The sequence below is a fragment of the Fusarium oxysporum genome, chromosome 2, assembly GCF_000149955.1.
Source record: "Fusarium oxysporum f. sp. lycopersici 4287 chromosome 2, whole genome shotgun sequence".
In the NCBI taxonomy this organism is placed as follows: domain Eukaryota; kingdom Fungi; phylum Ascomycota; class Sordariomycetes; order Hypocreales; family Nectriaceae; genus Fusarium; species Fusarium oxysporum.
In genome coordinates this window covers 1,217,834-1,237,285 of record NC_030987.1, presented here as the reverse complement: position 1 = coordinate 1,237,285, position 19,452 = coordinate 1,217,834, and the positions used below count along the sequence as shown (strand labels likewise).

The 19,452-nt window shown below is 50.0% G+C and overlaps 6 protein-coding genes across 8 annotated transcripts; 3 read left to right on the top strand and 3 right to left on the bottom strand.

Moving 5' to 3' along the window:
- The first annotated feature begins 1,144 nt into the window (after positions 1 to 1,144).
- On the top strand, positions 1,145 to 4,283 carry FOXG_06003 (uncharacterized protein). Its single transcript, XM_018384495.1, has 3 exons — positions 1,145 to 1,356; positions 1,701 to 1,848; positions 1,898 to 4,283. The coding sequence occupies exons 1-3, from the start codon at positions 1,348 to 1,350 to the stop codon at positions 3,781 to 3,783; spliced, it is 2,043 nt and encodes a 680-aa protein (XP_018241588.1). The 5' UTR covers positions 1,145 to 1,347; the 3' UTR covers positions 3,784 to 4,283.
- FOXG_06002 (ubiquinone biosynthesis methyltransferase) lies at positions 1,827 to 5,338 on the bottom strand. Its single transcript, XM_018384494.1, has 2 exons — positions 4,999 to 5,338; positions 1,827 to 4,939 (listed from the first exon to the last, which is right to left on the bottom strand). The coding sequence occupies exons 1-2, from the start codon at positions 5,325 to 5,327 to the stop codon at positions 4,282 to 4,284; spliced, it is 987 nt and encodes a 328-aa protein (XP_018241587.1). The 5' UTR covers positions 5,328 to 5,338; the 3' UTR covers positions 1,827 to 4,281.
- A 123-nt stretch (positions 5,339 to 5,461) lies between these two features.
- Positions 5,462 to 5,644, bottom strand: FOXG_19157 (uncharacterized protein; the record flags this gene model as incomplete). The annotated part of the gene is made up of 1 exon (XM_018399342.1): positions 5,462 to 5,644. One exon carries the CDS (start codon positions 5,642 to 5,644, stop codon positions 5,462 to 5,464), a length of 183 nt encoding a protein of 60 aa, XP_018241586.1.
- Positions 5,645 to 6,146: 502 nt separating this feature from the next.
- Positions 6,147 to 7,940, top strand: FOXG_06001 (2-oxoisovalerate dehydrogenase E1 component, alpha subunit). The gene is made up of 2 exons (XM_018384493.1): positions 6,147 to 6,947; positions 7,001 to 7,940. Exons 1-2 carry the CDS (start codon positions 6,372 to 6,374, stop codon positions 7,772 to 7,774), a joined length of 1,350 nt encoding a protein of 449 aa, XP_018241585.1. The 5' UTR covers positions 6,147 to 6,371; the 3' UTR covers positions 7,775 to 7,940.
- An 817-nt stretch (positions 7,941 to 8,757) lies between these two features.
- FOXG_19156 (E3 ubiquitin-protein ligase TRIP12) lies at positions 8,758 to 19,390 on the top strand. Of its 3 annotated transcripts, XM_018399339.1 has the most exons (6): positions 8,758 to 9,346; positions 10,033 to 10,332; positions 10,396 to 10,499; positions 10,560 to 15,407; positions 15,459 to 15,608; positions 15,658 to 19,390. In XM_018399339.1, exons 1-6 carry the CDS (start codon positions 9,240 to 9,242, stop codon positions 15,852 to 15,854), a joined length of 5,706 nt encoding a protein of 1,901 aa, XP_018241582.1. In that variant the 5' UTR covers positions 8,758 to 9,239; the 3' UTR covers positions 15,855 to 19,390. The 3 variants fall into 3 exon arrangements, with proteins under 3 accessions (XP_018241582.1, XP_018241584.1, XP_018241583.1); XM_018399341.1 differs by having other exon boundaries at positions 15,459 to 19,390; XM_018399340.1 differs by having other exon boundaries at positions 8,900 to 10,332.
- Positions 16,211 to 19,411, bottom strand: FOXG_05998 (uncharacterized protein). The gene has a single exon (XM_018384492.1). It carries the CDS (start codon positions 19,248 to 19,250, stop codon positions 16,500 to 16,502), a length of 2,751 nt encoding a protein of 916 aa, XP_018241581.1. The 5' UTR covers positions 19,251 to 19,411; the 3' UTR covers positions 16,211 to 16,499.
- Positions 19,412 to 19,452: the final 41 nt, after the last annotated feature.

The following is a 19,452-nucleotide window of genomic DNA, read 5'->3' as shown; positions in this document are numbered from 1 at the left end:
CTGAAGGGAGCATCAAAGGAATACCAAGCACTGAAGACATTCATTACCAAACTTTTTATAACTTGCAATATGTCTTGCTTAGGCTGGCCTCCTTAATGATCTTTATATGTGATTGTCCACAAAGTTGCTGGATAATAGTCTTAAACCTACACATAGATAGAATGTGGTTTCGTGTAACTGGCACCCTTACCTACCACGAGATACCGGTTCTATGAGAGGCAAGAAAGCTTAGAATCTCTATGCTAAGTGATTAAAAGACTGAGGTAAGTTTAGTATATATTAGCAAGCCTTTAGACTAGTTGATTTTGGCACCTCAGTTTGGCATCTGAAGTTTTCTTGCTCCCTGAGCCTATTCGACCGCTAACCGTAAGCTCGCATTGTCGCTTCACCTATTCCTCTGGCCATAAACAAGGAATATGGTTTTTTCTCTCACTCGCTGTTTCAGCCTTCGGGTAAAGGGAATGGAAACGTAAATCAGGATTGTTATTCTGTGTGAGCCCCGGTGTGGGTGCTTGTGACTGAGTCTGATTGTCAGGCAGGACTATCCATTGGACTCGACAAAGGAGATTGAGCTCCATATCCTTATAATACAAAGGCTTAATATCAGGAATCGACTTGTTTGAGTGGCTCAGTATATAAGCCACCTACTTAAGATAAGCAGGAGAATAAGTGCTTGGTCTTCATGAAACCCTTGGTCTAAGCAACCAGTGAATTGAGTGGAAAGCTTCAATCCGGGAACAGGTAAACAAAGTTGGATACTTAGGAGGAATCAAGATTAAGATTTAAAAAAATATATATATATAGGCAATCAGAAGAGAAACTATGATGGATTTCTCGTTACCATGGATTTCTGTTTACCTATATAGATTCACTTGAGATTGTATTGTTTGTGCAGGGTAAGGAACTTTCAAATCAAAACGGTGACAAGACCTTGATCTCAAACGGTCATCTCTACGATTGCCGACCATTAACCGTTTGGATAGCACCACTGAATGAGCTTCCCCTGGTCTAGGCCCAAATAACTCTTCCAGGCGGACAAGGCACCTCGTCAGAGGTGAAGCTGATGCGGCTAGTCCGAAAACGGTAAAGCCTTTGGCTCCCGATTCTTGGGGCCACCTAGAAATTATCTCTACCTCTGAGGTAGCCTTGCTACAGCTACGAAAATCCACCTCCCCGTGATTGCCTCCCTGTCTTCCATTCCACATCGTCACCTCTTTTGATACCCATTCATCCTCTTCTGGGAGCTCTATCTCACTATCAGAGCATCCTTTCTCACCGTACACGCGATTATCCGAACACGCGAATCTTCGACCGACTTCGAGCGCATAGAATCAGTTGATTGATAGAATGGCTGCTGTGAGTGCTCTCCCCATGACATGGCCCCTTCTATTATCCGCTATTTGCCCATCTCCCTCGCACTGTTCACGGCTTTCCACAAGCGAGCATAAGCTTCGCATTATTTGCAACACCTTGCCAGATGGCCCATGGCCACTTCTGCCTTTCTCGCATTCTCCGTGTTGCCTTGCTCCCAAGCCCGCCTTCTCCCCGCTCGCGTGTTGTCCCGCCGTTGCGCCCCGTTAGATGGCCTCAACTTCGAGATCCGCAACTCCACGTTCATATGCACTTCCACGAAAATGCGATTACCCCGACTGCGCAGTCGGCCACTTTGAAGAAAACATTAGTTAACACATCCCCAACAGCCGCGAGCATACAATAACCCGGGCCCAGGCTACCTTCAGAATGGTGCTGGTGGTCTTCCTCCCACTGGTGCTGCACCACTTTTGCCCAACCAGGGTCGCGTCCTTCAAACCGGTCCCCTAAGAGTTCTGTGTATTGCCGATGTTCGAGGTTGGTAATTATGGGCGAAGCAGTCGGATAAACACTGAACACCATATAGGAAACCTGAGATCACTCAATGATCTTGCGAAACAAGCCCGAGCTGACCATATCATCCACACCGGTGATTTTGGTTTCTACGACGACACTTCCCTGGAACGAATCGCCGAGAAGACTCTTAAGCATGTTGCGCAGTATTCGCCCTTGATTTCCGAGCCTGTAAAGAAGGCTATTCAACAAGGAGGACCAGGCCCCGTAAAGTCCCGATTCCCGCCAAATGAGCTTCCTCTCTCGGAGCTGCCTCTCCTTATCAGCGGTGAGGTCAAGCTTGATGTTCCCGTCTATACCGTCTGGGGTGCTTGCGAAGATGTCCGAGTACTAGAGAAGTTCCGAACCGGCGAGTACAAGGTCCCTAACCTGCACATCATCGACGAGGCTCGATCAATGCTACTGGAGGTTGGCGGTGTCAAGTTGCGACTACTTGGTCTCGGTGGTGCTGTTGTCATGCATAAGCTTTTTGATAATGGCGAAGGCCGCACTACCATTGCTGGGGGTCAGGGTACTATGTGGACAACTCTCCTGCAAATGGGTGAGCTTGTCGACACGGCGCACCGAGTTTACGATCCTACCGAAACCCGCATCTTTATCACACATGCGTCTCCTGCTCGTGAGGGCATCTTGAACCAGCTCTCAGTGACCCTTAAGGCCGACTTCTCTATCTCTGCCGGACTCCACTTCCGATATGGTAGTTCTTACAATGAGTTCAGCGTCAACCCTACTCTCGACCATTACCGTGGCAAGCTTGCTGCCTCCAAGGCTTCTTTCAACGACGTTTGGGAGACTGTCAAGAGTGAGGTGGAACCTGCTATCCAGCAGAATGAGGCCCAACAGAACCTTCTGAAGAATGCCCTGCAAATCGTCGAGAAGATGCCAACCACTGCTGCCGGTGGCAACCCCTTTGGTGGCCCGGCTGCTGGCCAGGCTTCCCTCGGACAAGTCGACGAGAGTGCCTTCAAGAATATGTGGAACTTTAACCTTGCTGATGCGGCTTTTGGCTACCTGGTTCTCGAGATTCAGGATGGCCGTATTGGTACTGAGATGCGTGCTCAAGGCTTCAACTTCTCTCACCGTGGCGCCAAGCAGCAGCCCGGCATTCCTCCCACCACAGCTGGCCCAGCCGGTATTCCTTCACCTGCCCCTCCCTCGACCCAGTCCAGCGTCCCCCCTCCTACCAGCCGACAGCCTTCAACAGTCCAGGCTGCTAAGCCAGCTGTCGCAACTCCTCTGACCGGCCCACCCAAGCCAGCGACTCCCCAACCTGCCCCAAGCTCGAGCAGTCCTGCTCCCGCTCCCCCCAGCAAAGACACCGAGAAGGCCACAGCTCCGGCTTCCGCTCCAGCTAACGGTTCAGCGCACCCTGAACGTGTTCCTTCTCCCGCTCCTAAGACACCTGCCTCGGACATCATCGGTCTTTTCATTATGAATGTTAACACCGAGGATCAGTGCCGAGAACTGTTCAGCGAGGAGGACAAGAACAAGATTCTCAAGGTTGACAAGTGGGGTAATTCAAACAAGGTTGTTCAGTTCAAGACAGCAGAGGACCGTGATGCTGCTTTGGCCAGACTTCCTGAGGATGTCAAGACTAGAACCCAGGAGGACCGATCCAAGCCTCTGGTCAAGATTTTCCAACATCGCGAGGGCAAGACATATGCCAACCGAGGTGGTGCTGGTAACTGGGGTGCCAGCGGACGCGGCGGTGCCACCAACACCAGTGGATATCGCAGCGCTGGAGGAGCCAGTGACTCCGAATCTAACCGACGCGGTGGACGAGGTGGTCGCGGTCGTGGCGGAGATCGTGGACGGGGTGGACGTGGTCGAGGAGGCCTCAAGGGCGAGGGAGGCACCTCTTCACCTGCCGCCGCTCCCGCCACACCCGCCGCCGATTAATATCATACTCAAAATTTGAGTGTCACTACATAACCGTTCTGAGGCCTTGGTCCTTTCCATGCGCCTTTTATCATCTTTGCCTGCTTTTTTTGGGCATCACCTGTTTGTTACGCCTTGATCTGATCTGATAGGGGCTTAAGCAACAGGAAAAGCGAGGATATCTCACCGGCCTCGTTTTCATGTATCGTGTACCTAATGAGATTTCGGAGTCGAAAATCCTTGACATCGAGGGTACGGCTTCTTTAGTTTTGACCTGTATGGAGTTCAGTTGTGAAGAGAATTAAAAAAAACATCGTTCTGGGCCCTGGAAAGCATTTCGGAGACGTGGATGTGATGATGACGTTCACGGAAGCTGGATTAGGGGATTAGGTTGAGGACGATTTGGAATGAATTAACTTCCTATTGTACAATGCTAGACTCTGATTGACTATTCGTGATGCTGATCGTGATTGATGGACTATTTTACAGACTAAATTACATGTGTATCTTTTAGCCACCTCATACAGGCTTCATGCCTTTGTGAATAGCGGCAATACCGCCAGTCAGGTCCTCGTAGCCTTCTCCAGCAACAACAAAACCTGCATCCTTGATCATGTTTCTGAACTCGGTCTGGCTAGGAAATCTCTCAATACTCTCGACCAGATACTGATAGCTGTCGCGGTCCCCTGCCACTAGTTGACCGATTAAAGGGATGCCCTTGAAGGACCACTGCTTATAGATCGTGTTGAAGATGGGGTGCTTGTCAACCTTTGAGAACTCAAGGCAGGCAAACACACCACCAGGCTTCAAAACCCGATGGGCTTCCTTCAAAGCAGCAGGGATGTTGGAGAAGTTGCGAATACCGAAGGCAACTGTGTAAAGATCGAGCGAGTTATCCTCAATCTGAGAGGGGAGGACTTCGGCGTTTGCCTCGAGAAAAGAGAGGGCGGATTGGTGGGACGCGGGGAGTGCAAGAGAACGCTGGCGACCAACTGCTAGCATATCGGGGTTGATGTCGGAGATAATAACGGAGACATTGGGGTTGCAGTTGAACTCGTGGGCGTGCTGAAGGTGTCGGAAAGCGATATCGCCAGTTCCGCCAGCAACGTCGAGAATGCGCTGAGGTTGACCAGGGGGGTTCGTAGCACCAGGGTTGAGGGAAGAGATAAAGTAGTCCCTACGCTTCGTTGTTAATTTGTTACACCGTGCGGTATAATTAAAAGGGACTTAACGCACTTCCATAGACGATGAATACCCAGAGACATGAAATCATTCATCTTATCATAGGATTCGGCGACACTTGTAAATACACCAGCAACACGCTGCTGCTTCTCTGCTTCAGTGACAGTCTCATATCCGAAGTGTGTAGGTCGATCAGATGTCGGGGTTGATTTGTCGCCACGGACGGCATTGGTAGAGCAAAATGGCCGGACGAAAGTAGGAGAACATCTCGAGGGTTTCAGTGTGCGAGAAAAGCCCCGGAGGGCTGTGCGCGAGGCCATTGTGAATGTAGTTGGGCCTCGGAGGTTATGGGAAGCTCTGGTTGAGGTCAGTTCGAAAATCATACGAGGCTGAGAGTTGGAGTTTTGCGGTGGGTCAGAAATCGTGGCGCGCCAGCCTTGTAGCCACAGTGGCTGACATTTTTCTCAATAGACAGACTGGCAGTTAAGAAGGGTAATGGAGGTATCCCATCTCACCTTTAGACGCTTTCCCCAGAGTTGGCAACAGTTGAAGCATTACCCTTGTTCTTTTCTTGGCGGTGCTTAAAGATGGCACGAATGAAGGTGTGCACCCGGGTCTTCAACCACCAGGCAAGGAGTGCGAAAATTGCGAAGAGGGTGAGGAATAGTATTGCGATGGCTACTGCTGGACTGGGGGTCATATCGAAAGTCGTTTCAGAGTGTTGGGCGAGATGTTGTTGTAGGGGATGTCTTTCACGGTGTTGTTTTGCAAAGATTAGGAAAGTGGGAGATTGAAGATATTTCTCTATTACTTCAACTGCATCCTTGGTCAATTTTGACAGTGATTCTATCTACTGGTTGCCGTGGTGCATATTGCTATAAGTTGATTGTGTTTGAGATTCACTGGCAGCTGGTGACAGCTGCATTTAAAAGTGGCAGATGCTAGAGCTGGGACTGGATCCATCCATGGAGATCTGGAGTTTATCGCGAGTGTGGGGTAGAGCGATAAGAACTTTGTGTGGGGGATAAGTTGGGGTCCTCATGGCTAGCATGGGCTTGGGCTTCATGGCCGGCATCAAACATGACATGATGAATGGTTGGTCAAGTCAGGAGGCACGGTGTAAGGTCTGACAAGGAAGTCAACCAATTACCGAATAAGTAAGACACCCTTGAAAACAAATGCTGGCTGAGTATGCCGAACATCGTCAAACCACGGCTTATTACTATCTCGCCGTCTCGGCTTTCACGGGTTGGAGTCGGCTCAGGATGACGTCGCTTCCTCGCGGTATCAGACACAACAACCCCTCGGTAATACGGTCTACTATCTATCTGGCATATCATTGACGTCTAGCAATTTGAATAAAAGAAAACATAGCCCAGATTCCAATTGACCCTCCAGAAACCCAAGCACCCACATACACATACATCATGAAGTCCCGAGCTCTGCGTCAAGTCGCCCTGCGGCGGGCCACCCTTTCTAAACCACATGTAACACCCCTTGCTATCCGATCAGCCAGCAGTGTATCGCAACGGCCCAATTCCAACTTTGTCTCCTTTCCTGGTGCTTTGAAGAGCGCATTCACAAGCTCTCTCAAATTCGAAGACCCCGAGTCGTATCCTGCCTTATCGACGTATCGCGTTGTAGACCAGCATGGAGTTGTGGTGGATGAATCGTTCAAACCTGATATATCCGATGAGGAGGTTATTCGTCTATACAAAGATATGGTCTTCATCTCAATCATGGACCTGATTATGTTTGATGCGCAAAGACAAGGTCGATTGAGCTTCTATATGGTTAGTGCTGGCGAGGAGGCCGTCAGCATTGGAAGTTCAAGCGTGCTCGACAAAGACGATGTCATGTTCTGTCAATACAGAGAACAAGGCGTGTTTAAGGAGCGAGGATTTACAGCCAAGGATTTCATGAGCCAATTGTTTGGCAACAAGAACGACCCAAGTCGAGGACGAAGCATGCCTGTCCATTACGGAAGCAAAGAGCTGAATATTGTGAGTACGATGCGAGTTGAAACCAACAATCCAAAACTAACACAGTGGCATAGCATTCAATTTCATCTCCATTAGCGACACAACTTCCCCAGGCTTCCGGTGCCGCTTATGCTCTTAAGATGCAAAAGCTTCAAGACCCCAGCTCCAAAGCTCGTGTGGTAGCAGCGTACTTTGGTGAGGGTGCGGCCAGTGAAGGAGACTTCCACGCTGCTCTCAACATTGCCGCAACACGATCGTGCCCTGTTATCTTCATCTGCAGAAACAACGGATATGCTATCTCAACGCCAACACTAGACCAATACCGTGGTGATGGTATCGCCAGCCGTGGTATTGGCTACGGTATCGATACAATCCGAATAGATGGTAACGATATCTGGGCTGTCAGAGAAGCTACAAAGAAAGCACGTGAGATGGCCCTTGAAGATGGTGGCAAGCCAGTTCTCATTGAAGCCATGACCTACCGTGTCTCTCATCACAGTACATCAGACGACTCATTCGCCTACCGTGCGCGCGTAGAAGTCGAGGATTGGAAGCGTCGCGATAACCCTATTACTCGACTACGAAAGTGGATGGAAGCAAAGGGTATCTGGGATGAAGCCAAGGAGAAGGAGGCTCGCAGTGATCTTCGCAAGGAGATATTGAAGGCGTTCAGTGAGGCAGAGCGGGAGAAGAAGCCCCCAATTCGAGGCATGTTTGAGGATATCTACGAAGAGTTGACAGATGACTTGAAGGCGCAGATGAAGGAGCTTAAGGACATGTTGGATAAGTATCCTGAGGAGTATGATGTTGCTGAGTTCGACGGTGGTAAGGATAGCTTGAAGCCATAAGATAGAAGTTGTAATGGGGCGATGAACAGCCCAGCCGATGCATAATCAAAGAACAATCTCGAATGGTATTCTAATCATGTTCAGTAAAAATTTCAACCAGTGGCGTATAGTAATAAGTGACATCAGTTTGTGGCTCTTCTTCTTAGTAATGTGTTGTGCATCCACCAGCTGACCTTGGTTTCGAGTATCTGTGGAGCTTATTATGGCCAAAGATGTTCTTCTGAAAACTATAATAAGCTTAGATCTTATGCAAATACTAAGGTAGTCGGTTCGTCCATCCCGTCTAGTACAACGAGATTTAAAGGCCAAAGTACCTTGTCGTCACGCGGGCAGCTCAGCATTATCCAAACAGCGATAAAATGAATCATCCGAGAATGACGATAAGCCTCAGTGAGCCAGAGTCAGACAGCTGTCTCATCTTTGTGCTCTGAATATGATTTATATCAAACGACATCAGATTTTAGTCAAGTAGTTTGAGGCTCTCTTGGCGCATTCGGCCGTGCAATATCCGATGTTGATGGCTAGAGATGGTTGTCGCATTCATTAGCGTGGCCTCTTCAGTGGGTTTTACTGAGTAAGGTATGATAGACGCCACTATGGACCTAAGCGGGCCGCTCCACATGCTGAGAACGGATCTCAAGCCGCACCTTGATAATATTGTTTCGTGAATGTTGAATCACTTTGGATTGTGGATTTTTATACACAGAAATTAATTTCAGTAGTAACTCCTATCCAAGAGGACTCCATAAGTATGGTCATTTAATATATGACAACAGTTGTGACTAAAAGGGATGATAACTGCATCATGTAGTGTGAACAGAAACGGCACAAGACCACCCAGCCATGTTAGAAACAGAGGCCCCTCAGCCCCTCTCTAAGCCGGCACAGTGCATGTTTGTTTGCAGTCGACAAGGCTGGTTCAACAGAATCACAGTGCCTTGAGCTCGTGGAATACATGACAAGTCTCCAGCTTTATCGCAAACGTCGTACTCCGTACACTTAGTGCTGCATGTGTTTTTCGCCTCGAGCCGTGTGTCCAGTGTCCTCAGGGCCGCAGATAGTGGAGTCGACCAGCTCACACACGTCAACCCGACTTGACCGTCCGTCAACCACCACATCCATCCAATTGAAGAGCCATCATCCTCCCTCTTCTCCCCCCAGACAAGACTCGTATCTGTAAACCCAAAACCCAAAAAACACCACTCACCTTCCTCCTCCTCCCATCTTATTCTCACCTTCAGAGTGGCATTTCTCTCCGAGACTTTATTCTGTAACTTCAAGTCTGGCCTCATCTGCAGCACAGAAACATATACTTAAACCGCATCATCTCTACACCGTAACTAATCGATAACCCGCTATCGCTCTCGTCATCTGTTCATCGCCTTCTCGACTTTGGGAGAGAAACAACGACCCCGCCGCGCCCGCGCCTGCCCGCTGCCTTCCTGATGGCGTAGGTCGTCTGGGCATGGCAGAACGAACATCGGCAGGTGATAACGAAGTGCGACTTCCTTCTACCTCGACAACCTCAACTGCCAATCTCTCTCCCGCTTCCGCCGCTTCTTCAGCCCATAGGTAGGGTCAACCCTTTTATCCTTCCCCCGTCTGTTATCCATCTTCATCCTTGACCTGTCACTCGACTGCACTGCACTGGCCTACGCCTGCTTCACTTCACATCACATCACTGCACCTTCACTTTCTCATTTATTCACCTCGTATCATCTGCCTGCGTCTGCGTCTGCGTTTGCGTCTCCGTCTCGTCTGTTGCTCACCCTGTCGCTCCGCTCTTTGCGTCGCTCAAACGGGACAGACACCCTCGTCATCCCAGCACCGCCGCTGCTCGGCTCGTGGCTGCTCTGCTACGTTGCTGATTCACGCACATCGAGACAATAAACTGCAAAAAGCATTTCGCACTTCCCAAGAAACTTGCACACACGCCTGTCTGTAGTCAACTGCTGTTTTGTCCACCAAGACTTTTTGACGTTGGTCCGAAGACTATCTTGCAGCTAGCTATAGCTGTTTAATAGCCTCCTGCATTGACGAAGCTCTGTCATCCTTGGCCACAATCCAGGCTGTTGTAGAGCAAACACTGTCTTTGAAGCATTTGGCTTTTTCAGCCACGGCTCGTGCTCGTGCTTCCTCTTTCTTCTTCTCCCTCCATCTTCCGTGCAACATCCGTCAACATCATCTCACTCATCTTCCCCATTATTTGCCTTAACTCCCAGATGTATCGTCAAGCTCACGACAATTATGTCTTCTAGAATCACCAGATCTTCGGCTCGTCAAGCAGCGAGTCAGGTAGCCCAAACCAACAATATTGCTCCTGCCGCTGCTGACGTCCCGACCGTACCCTCCACTACTCCATCCTCACGCAAGCGAAAAGGGCTCGCCGCCGAGAAGAGCCCCAACGACGCATTACCACCCTCTGGGCCTTCAGGTCGACGGTCCAAGAGACAAAAGATCCCCGAAGCCGTTCCACCTCCGAACGCCAACAATAACAATCACACCACATCCAGATCTCGGCGAAAGGGAAAGCCCGCTGTTGATATGGACAGCCCGGAGTAAGTCTTTGACGCAAAGTGCCCGTAGTTAATGGCCTAGATTCAATGTATTAACGACCCTAGTAACAACCACCCCGGATCTGCGCATCCTGCAGGGCCCTCCATCCCCTCAGGTTCTTCTAGCAGAAAATCGAGCCGTTCTAAGAAGGGCACGGGACCTCCATCGGGTTTGTATATCCCGTGGATAAGTTGGCTCTGTTGAAGCACAAAACTGACGATGACTGTAGATCCCACATCTGGTACAACTCTGACCACCCGAAGATCGAAACGGAACCTTGACAGCGCAGTTGATCAAGATACACCGATGACGGGTACCGACGAGAACAAAGACCCAGGACCACCACCACCCCCTCCTCCTCCCATCGATCACCACGACGATGACGATAGCGAAGACAATGACGATGACGAAGATGAAGAGGGATCACGGAGGTACGACGACGACGAAGACGACGACGACGACGATCCTTTTGGCGGATTTGGTGGCCCTCCAGGCAGTTTATCCAGCACGCTTAGAGCACTAACAGGGATGATGTCTGGCCTGACATCTCGATTCCGGGAAATTCTTCACAATCTGCGAGTTGATGATCTCTCAGTACAGCTAATAGCTCTGCAAGAGCTATCAGAAATACTTCTAGTGTCCAACGAAGACAACCTCTCTGGCCACTTCTCGCCCGATGCATATGTCAAGGAGCTGGTTTCCCTCATGAACAAGGAAGAAAGCCCCGAGATCATGTTACTCGCGTGCCGTTGCTTGGCAAATTTGATGGAGGCTTTGCCTGCCAGTGTTGCGAACGTCGTCTATGGAAGCGCCGTCCCTGTCCTGTGCCAAAAACTCCTCGAAATTTCTTTTATCGATTTGGCAGAGCAGGCCTTGAGCACATTGGAGAAGATATCAGTCGAATATCCTACCAGCATTGTTCGTGAGGGTGGCCTCACTGCTTGTTTGTCTTATCTCGACTTCTTTGCTACCGGCACGCAAAGAACTGCCGTTACTACCGCAGCAAACTGTTGCCGCAACATCCCCGAAGACTCTTTCCCAGTAGTACGAGATGTTATGCCTACACTTCTTAACGTTCTCAATAGCAGTGATCAGCGGGTCGTGGAGCAGGCCTCGCTTTGCGTCTCCGGCATCGTTGAGAGTTTTAAGTACCATCCCTCCAAACTTGAGGAACTTGTTAGCGTCGACCTTCTTCGAGGTGTGCTGCGACTTCTTGTTCCCGGTACGACCAACATGATCGGCTCCAGTATCCATACACAATTTCTCCGAGTTTTGGCCTTCACTGCGCGAGCTAGCCCTCGTCTTTCCGCGGAGCTCTTCAAGCTTAATGTGGTAGAGACATTGTATCAAATCCTGACCGGAGTTTCACCACCCAGCGGTACCGAAGATGTGGCCTCCAAACTGGACAGTGTTGTAATCATGCAGGCTCTCATCCATCGACCACGAGAGCAGATCATTGAGACGCTCAATGTTATTTGCGAATTACTACCTAACCTACCACGAAACGCAGATCCCTCGTACGGTGATTTTGTTGAACTTCAAGCCTCTGCAGATCCTACAAACTCGGCAGCCAGTGGGGGAAGGAACCGCAGGTCTACAAATGAAAAGCGCATTGAGCTTCTTGAAGAGTGCAAAGACGAAGTTCGCCGTTTTGCGCTCATCATCTTCCCTACTTTGACGGACGCGTTCTCCAGCACTGTCAACTTGAGCGTCCGCCAAAAGGTCCTCACAGCACAATTGAAGATGCTCTCGAATCTTGATGAGGACATCTTGGTTGAGGCGCTTACTCCGGTACCTTATGCCTCTTTCCTTGCTTCTATTCTTTCGCAACAAGACCACACATCTCTGGTTATGCTTGGCCTTCAAGCGGCCGAGCTGTTACTAAGCCGACTCGACAAGATCTACCGTTATCAATTCTATCGCGAGGGAGTCTTCCTTGAGATCACCAAGATTGCTGAGGAGGAAGAGGCAGTTGAAGAGAAGCCAGGTAAGGGCGAAAAACAGGAGTCTCAGGGCGAACAAGCAACAGAACAAGACAACGAACAGTCCTCGGACCAGGAATCTGAGCATGAGGAAGACGAAGAAGATGAGGAGCGCGAGTCCTCTGATGATGAGGAGGACGAAGACGAAGAGCATGATAACGAGAATGGCGAGGCGCAGAATGAGGACATGTCCCCTGTTAGCTCCCGGGGATCCACCATGTCTCTCGAGGTCCCTCTCCATCGTCTTGTCTCCGACGTGCGATCCATGAAATCTCGAACTCGAGACGTCGCCAAAAAGTTCTTAGAGACCCATGAGACTGAAGGCCATGGCCAGGCTATGAAGCTCAAGGCAACAGCAATCCTTGATGCTCTTTCAGAGTTGGCTGGTGAGCTTGAGACTTTCTACCTCAAACCGATGCCCGGCAACGTTGCGGCCGATAAAGGAAAGGAACTGTTCACCAAGCTTGCATCATATTTCGATACCGACGTCTTGGAAAGTGTTACGAGCGCAGAACTTCTGGCATCCGGTCTTGTTCGTGTGCTTCTAGAGGTTTTCAGCAATCCTGACGAGGAACTGGCCCGTGCCGCTCAGTCAACGTTCCTGGAAGTCTTCATGGCATACACCGTCAAGTCGAAGCCAAAAACTGCAACTGCAGAATCTCCGGCGACGCCTTTCAGCGTCATGATTCACAAGCTTCAGGACTTGCTCAGTAGGTCAGAGCATTTTGAGGTTATCACGGTGCATCATAACACATTTGACGGCAACCACAGCAGTCCTGCCTCCATGCTTGGGAAGCAGATTCGACTTCGTCTTGTTGCCGATGATGATTCCGAAATACCTCGACCGTACCGTAATATAATGGTGTCAATTCATGCCATTGCGACTTTCAAATCCCTTGATGACTATTTACGACCTAGGATCAGTATCAATGAGCGATCTCGTAGCTCCGCCCGCAGAGACGGAGTTGCTCGAGCACTTGCCGCTATGGCAAACAGCGCGGGTCTTCCTCTGAGTAGCGCAGCAGCAGCCCGCCTAGCAGCAGCTGAACGATCAGGCCCGTTTTCGAGCGGACCTCCGGTGCCGCCGCCGCATGCTGCTACAACGCCATCTGGCTCCCGAGCACTTCGCAAATCAAAGTCACTGGCTGCCCCTGCTACACCAGATCAATCTGCTGGACCGTCTCGCGATAAAGGGGCGCTTAGACGCTCCTCAAGACGGCATGGCGCCGCTAACACACCCTCGGCTCCTCGACCTCCGCCTGTTGATGACGAGGAAATGCAGGATACACTAGAATGCGCCGACGAGAAGCAGCTGACTGATGACGAAGACGTCGGAGAAAGCAGTGCATTGGATGCCATTGTTGGCGAGCTTGAAGAAGACATGGAAGAGGAATCGACGCCTGAGGATACTTCTGCTGTCAACATGGAGGTCGCTACTGGTGGCCATGTCACAGCACGCAAGGAAGATGGCACTCGAATCGCGACACCAACTGGATCCGGTGCTCCTAGCCGTGCGGGTGGACCCTCGGTTGGCACCCAAGGCACACCTACTCCAGCATCGTCATCGTCGAGGCCGATGTCTTATGCGTCCGCTCTCCAGGCAGTGCCCCAAGATTGGCACATTGAGTTCAGTCTTGACAACAAGCTGATCCCCAACGAGACTACCATCTACCGCGCTGTCCATACTTCAGCTTCTAACTCAGATGAGCACCTAAGCAGAAGTATCTGGTCAACTGTGCACCCAATCAAGTTCAAGCGTGTACCTGGACCACCTCCTGCGGAATCTCTTTCATTTTCTTCTAACACGGAAGCTGATGGTGAAGATGAGCATGGAATCCCCGCTTCGCTTGCCAAGAACCCAACGACGTCATCAATTCTACGCCTATTGAACATTCTTCACGACCTCAACTCGAACATTGAGGATGTTTTGATTGAGAAAAAGAATAGCGTTATTGGTCTGAATGTTGAGCCGTTGTCACAGTTCGTCAACACGAAACTCACAGCGAAGTTGAATCGTCAGTTGGAAGAGCCCCTGATTGTTGCCAGCAACTGTCTACCTAGTTGGGCGGAGGATTTAGCTCGCCTTTATCCCTTCCTCTTCCCATTCGAGACTCGACATCTATTTCTCCAATCTACATCTTTCGGATATGCCCGATCAATGGCGAGGTGGCAGAATACCCAGTCTGCGGAGGATAACCGAAGAGATCGAAATAACGAACGGCCATTCCTCGGTCGCCTTCAGCGACAAAAAGTTAGGATCTCACGTCAGAAGATCCTTGAATCGGCCTTGAAAGTTATGGAGCTATATGGTGCTTCACAGAGTATCCTAGAAGTTGAGTATTTCGAGGAGGTGGGCACTGGTCTTGGTCCTACTCTTGAGTTCTACTCAACTGTCTCGAAAGAGTTCTCAAAGAGGAAGCTCAAACTATGGCGTGAGGTCGATTCGAGCGGCTCTGATGAGTTTGTGTCTGGAGCCACTGGACTCTTCCCCCGGCCGCAGAGTGATGAAGAGGCTGGGACACCAAACGGAGAGCGGATTCTGCATCTTTTCAAGATGCTTGGAAAGTTTGTTGCGCGGTCCATGATCGACTCCCGAATCATTGACCTTCACTTCAACCCCATCTTCTTCCGCATCGGGGATGCAGTTTCGTCTGGAGTCAAGCCATCATTGGGGGCTGTGAAAATTGTCGATCCTGGCCTTGCCCGTTCATTGAAGGCCATCAAGCAATTTGCCTTGGCCAAGAAGGAAATCGACGAGGACCCCAATCGTACACCAGCACAAAAGGTTGCCGACACAGAAAACATTACTATTGATGGCGTCAAGCTTGATGACCTTTGTCTCGACTTCACTTTGCCCGGTTATCCTAATATTCAGCTGGAGGATAATGGCTCTCAGAAACGAGTCACTATTGACAATGTGGACTCGTATCTGGAGAAGGTCATTGATATGACTCTTGGATCTGGTGTTCGTCGCCAAGTCGATGCCTTCCGTGCTGGATTCTCACAGGTATTCCCCTACTCTGCACTCAGTGCTTTCACGCCAGATGAGTTGGTCACCTTGTTTGGCCGTGTAGACGAGGACTGGTCACTTGAGAGTATGTATAATCCTATAGTTTTACCTTTGATGTATGCTAACATTTCATCAGCTCTCCTTGACTCGATCAAAGCCGATCATGGTTACAACATGGATAGCAAGACGGTCAAGAATCTGCTCCATACAATGAGCGAATTTGATGCTTCGCAACGCCGTGACTTCTTACAGTTCACCACTGGAAGTCCAAAGCTCCCCATTGGAGGTATGTTTTGCCTCCTGGCTGTTCATGGTTAATTTCTAACTTTCCCTAGGATTCAAGTCTCTGACACCTATGTTTACTGTGGTCTGCAAACCCAGTGAGCACCCTTATATCTCCGACGACTACCTTCCTAGTGTCATGACGTGTGTCAACTACTTGAAGCTTCCAGACTACTCTACCATTGAGATCATGAGGAAGCAGCTTTTTACAGCAGTCAAGGAAGGCCAGGGAGCGTTCCATCTGTCGTAGATTGGTTTATTTTTCGAAGTACTGCACGATACAATGCCTAGGGCCTCTCATGGCACCTGAGCAACAGAACAATGACAACGATATGCTTTTCTTGGACGACTTGGCAGGAAAAGTTTTTATATTCGCTTGATGCCCCTGATGAAACAACACGCCCCCACGATGGACCGGAATGATGGAAATAGACAGGGCATCTGACATGGCGCCCACATTAACACAATATTGCATGGCTTGGGGGACGGCGCAGGACTTGTTTTTATGAGAATCACAGGAACGGCATGGCATATTTTTGAAGCCTCTTCCCAAGGATCAACGAAGGAGAGGCAGGGCAATGATTAAGATACCGCCTTTAGGCAAAGTAGTTATAGAGATGAAATTGTGTGTTTGTCTATTCCTATCTCACTCCGCACTGGCTGCGTAAATACGATTCGTGTTTAGTGTTATTGATTGCGTTGATTATTGACAAAAGAACATAGTTAAGCTGATGCTCCTAACTCCAAAGCTTACAGTTCAGCCATCCATACATACATGTCCAACAAGTGAAAGACGAGGCTATCCTACGTTCTTCCCTCATACGCATCCTGCACTTGTCCTGGGACAAAAGATACAAAAAAACACAGAAATAAATCAAAGAGTCATGCCAAAATTCTACAATCGTTCATCATCATCGTCATCCGAGTCCCAGATTTCAGGCGGAACCCTTGTGTCGTCACGTATCAAGCTGTCCGGCAGCATCTGGCTCTTTGTCAGCAGCTGCGACGAGCCTGGATTGTATCCCGACGGCAGACGCAGGGCGTCATCGTCATCATCCTCGTCTAAGAGGCCCTCGGGAAGGCCGATGCTGCTGGAAGAGTGTAGCGGTGGGCGGCGAATAGATGACGAGTGCTGCTCAGGGGTGGAAGACTGAGAGACGGTAGTTGCCTGAGATGGGCGGACGGCAGGTCGTTTGGAAGTGCTACTTAGTGAAGGGCGGGTAGCGCGGTAGGAGGATGCTGCAAAGGGGGTACGACGGGGAGGAGGTTTGATAGTTGTGGGAGAAGAAGCGATGTGAGTGGTTGGGGGAGTTGTAGTTTCATTGTTGTTGTTGTTTTCCTCCTCGGGAGTTGAGGGAACGAGAATATCGTCCGAAGTTGGGAATTGGGTTGATTGAGCGAAGTCACTCTTGAGCTGAGCTTCAACTTGCTGTGACACGCTCATGCTTGATGAAGGAGCGGGCGTCTTGTCCGCTGGTAGAGGTTCTGAAGAGTTGGCAAAGAGATCAACTCGTCCACTGTCATCTTCGTCAACTGTAGCTTGAGTCTGTGTTGGTTCGTCTCCTGATGTATTCTCCTTGAATAGAGCATGTCGCAAGTTCCAGAGCAACTGACCTACGACAGCAGGTGGGAAATAAACATAGCGAGCAACATCACCGTCGATCCAGCCCTCTTCCCGCATGTCATCTCCCTCAACAGGGTTGTTCAACTCGTAGACTTGAGTAAGGTGATAACGCCAGGCTGGGCCTTCCGTAACACGACCAGGGTCAGCGCAAGCCATAAATCGCAGTAGCTCCCCATCGTAGAGCCAGAAGCGAACCACTTGTGCCGGTATTTTGAAGTTGAGTATGAGATCAGCCTGGTAGCCTTCTATCACATCATCAATAATATCCTGGGGGAGCGACAGCAGCACGTCTGTACGAGCAGATGCAGGAGGTAGTGCTTGAAGGGTTGCCAGAGGTACACGCTGAGATTCTAATGGCTGAGTTTGAGTTGGTGGAAGAGGACGGTGGATGGGTTTGCGAACACGCTTTGCTGGTCGGGGGCGGCTCTTGGCCTGGGGAGTTGCTGAGAGGGGAGGGAGTGTGGGGGGCAGTGTAGTAGGTCGAGAACTCAGAGGTGGGAGTGAAGAGGTTGATGTTGATGCTTGACCATTTGAGCCAGACGATTCCTCAGAGGAAATGGTCGCAACGGCTTGTCGTTTAGTTTTAACGCTCGTCGTTTGCACAGAAGAGGAGGATGCTCTCATGACCTCTTCCTCAGATGAAGCAATCTCGCTCATAACGAGTTGCGTTTCAGCACCGGCAACGAACGCGTTCTCATCGTTCTCGTCACCAAAGTCTTCATCCTCCTCATCTTCAGAATCAGGTATCTCGAGCATGACCTTCTTCTTTCCACTGCCTGGTGATACTCGCTTCATCCTTGGCGTGGGGCTACCACTCCTTTGACTTCCACCGAGTTCACTACTCCTCCTCCTCCTTCTGGACTTGGTAGGCGTCTCCAACTCATCCATCACAGAAGACGATGTTTCAAGCGGTTCAATGACGCCTTTTGGAGTTCTTGGTGTCTTGTTTGGCGAATCCACGGGCAGTTCCTTGAGAGGTGTACGGTTAGTAGACCCCCAACTGTCGGTGGCGTAAGAATCCTGGATGATGCGCTCGTGTTTTCGAGGCGATGACGTTGTCTTAGGCCTTCCTCTTAGCTCCTTGAGCGGAGATGGGTTCGCTGGCGAAGATGTCTTTCCTTGGACAGGCGATGGATTGGCACGGTCTGGTGGACCATAGCGTTCCAACATCATGCTAGCGGGTGTTGACGATATGCTGGGCGGCGCAGACAACTGGCTCGAGGAAGGTATTTCTGTTACTGGAACATTGTTGTGCGGTGTCTGCTTCTGAGGTGTCTGTGGCACAATAGACTCTTCCCGCTGAGGAGTTGGCTCTTCTGGCCTGCGCTTCAATATCGATTTTGGAGTTTTCTGATTCTTGACAGGCGAAACGTTCTTCTGTTTTCGGGTCTTCCGTGGGCTTGGACTAGCCGCATTGCCCAACCATTGTTGGAAGTCGTCATCAATATCCTCATCTTCAGAATCCTTGATAAACTCGGCGTGGGCTGGATCGCGACCGAGGAATTGGGTCAAGGTCTGTGTATGGTAGGCCGAACTAGGTACATCTCCCATCGTCTTACGTCGGCTCGATTTCTTTTCCTTTTTCGGTTTTGGATGTTCCTCTGTATCATCGCCTAATGTCCGTCTTCGCTTGGCTCGCTCATTCTTGGTAGGGGTCCCTTTCGCTTTCGCTCGTCGTTTCCGCCCGCTCGAAACAGGTTCCTCGTCCTCTTCCTGGTCTTCTTGTTCCTTGTCCTTCCGGTTTTCATCTTCTTCCTTATCTGACTGCATTTCATCCTGCTCACTATCACTTAGGACGATCGGGTCCTCGTTCCCTTCGAAGCTCGATACAAAGTCGATTTGAGTTAAGGTTTGTTGTCGCAAAAGTCTCGAGGGTGTTTCCGCCTGCTTCTTCCGATTCTGCTTTCCATATGTTCGAACAACCTTTCTACGCGCGGGGAACTGTGCTTGCTGTTGCACGGGCGTTGAATGATAGACACGACTTGGTGCGGGTTTACCGCCTGAGCGGGTCTTGGGCGTCATGATTGCGGTGTGAAAGTCGCTCGACAAAGTAATACAATAATTTCAAGGCTTGAGTTCAAGTAAAGCAGCATATGAAAGTCGACATATTGTTCGTGGAGTAAATGAACATGGTATATTCAGGCAACTTCGATGTAATGTCGATAATGAAGTGGAGCTACAAGGGCCCAAGGGCGTTAAGTGGCGTAGCTTCCCTATATGTCCA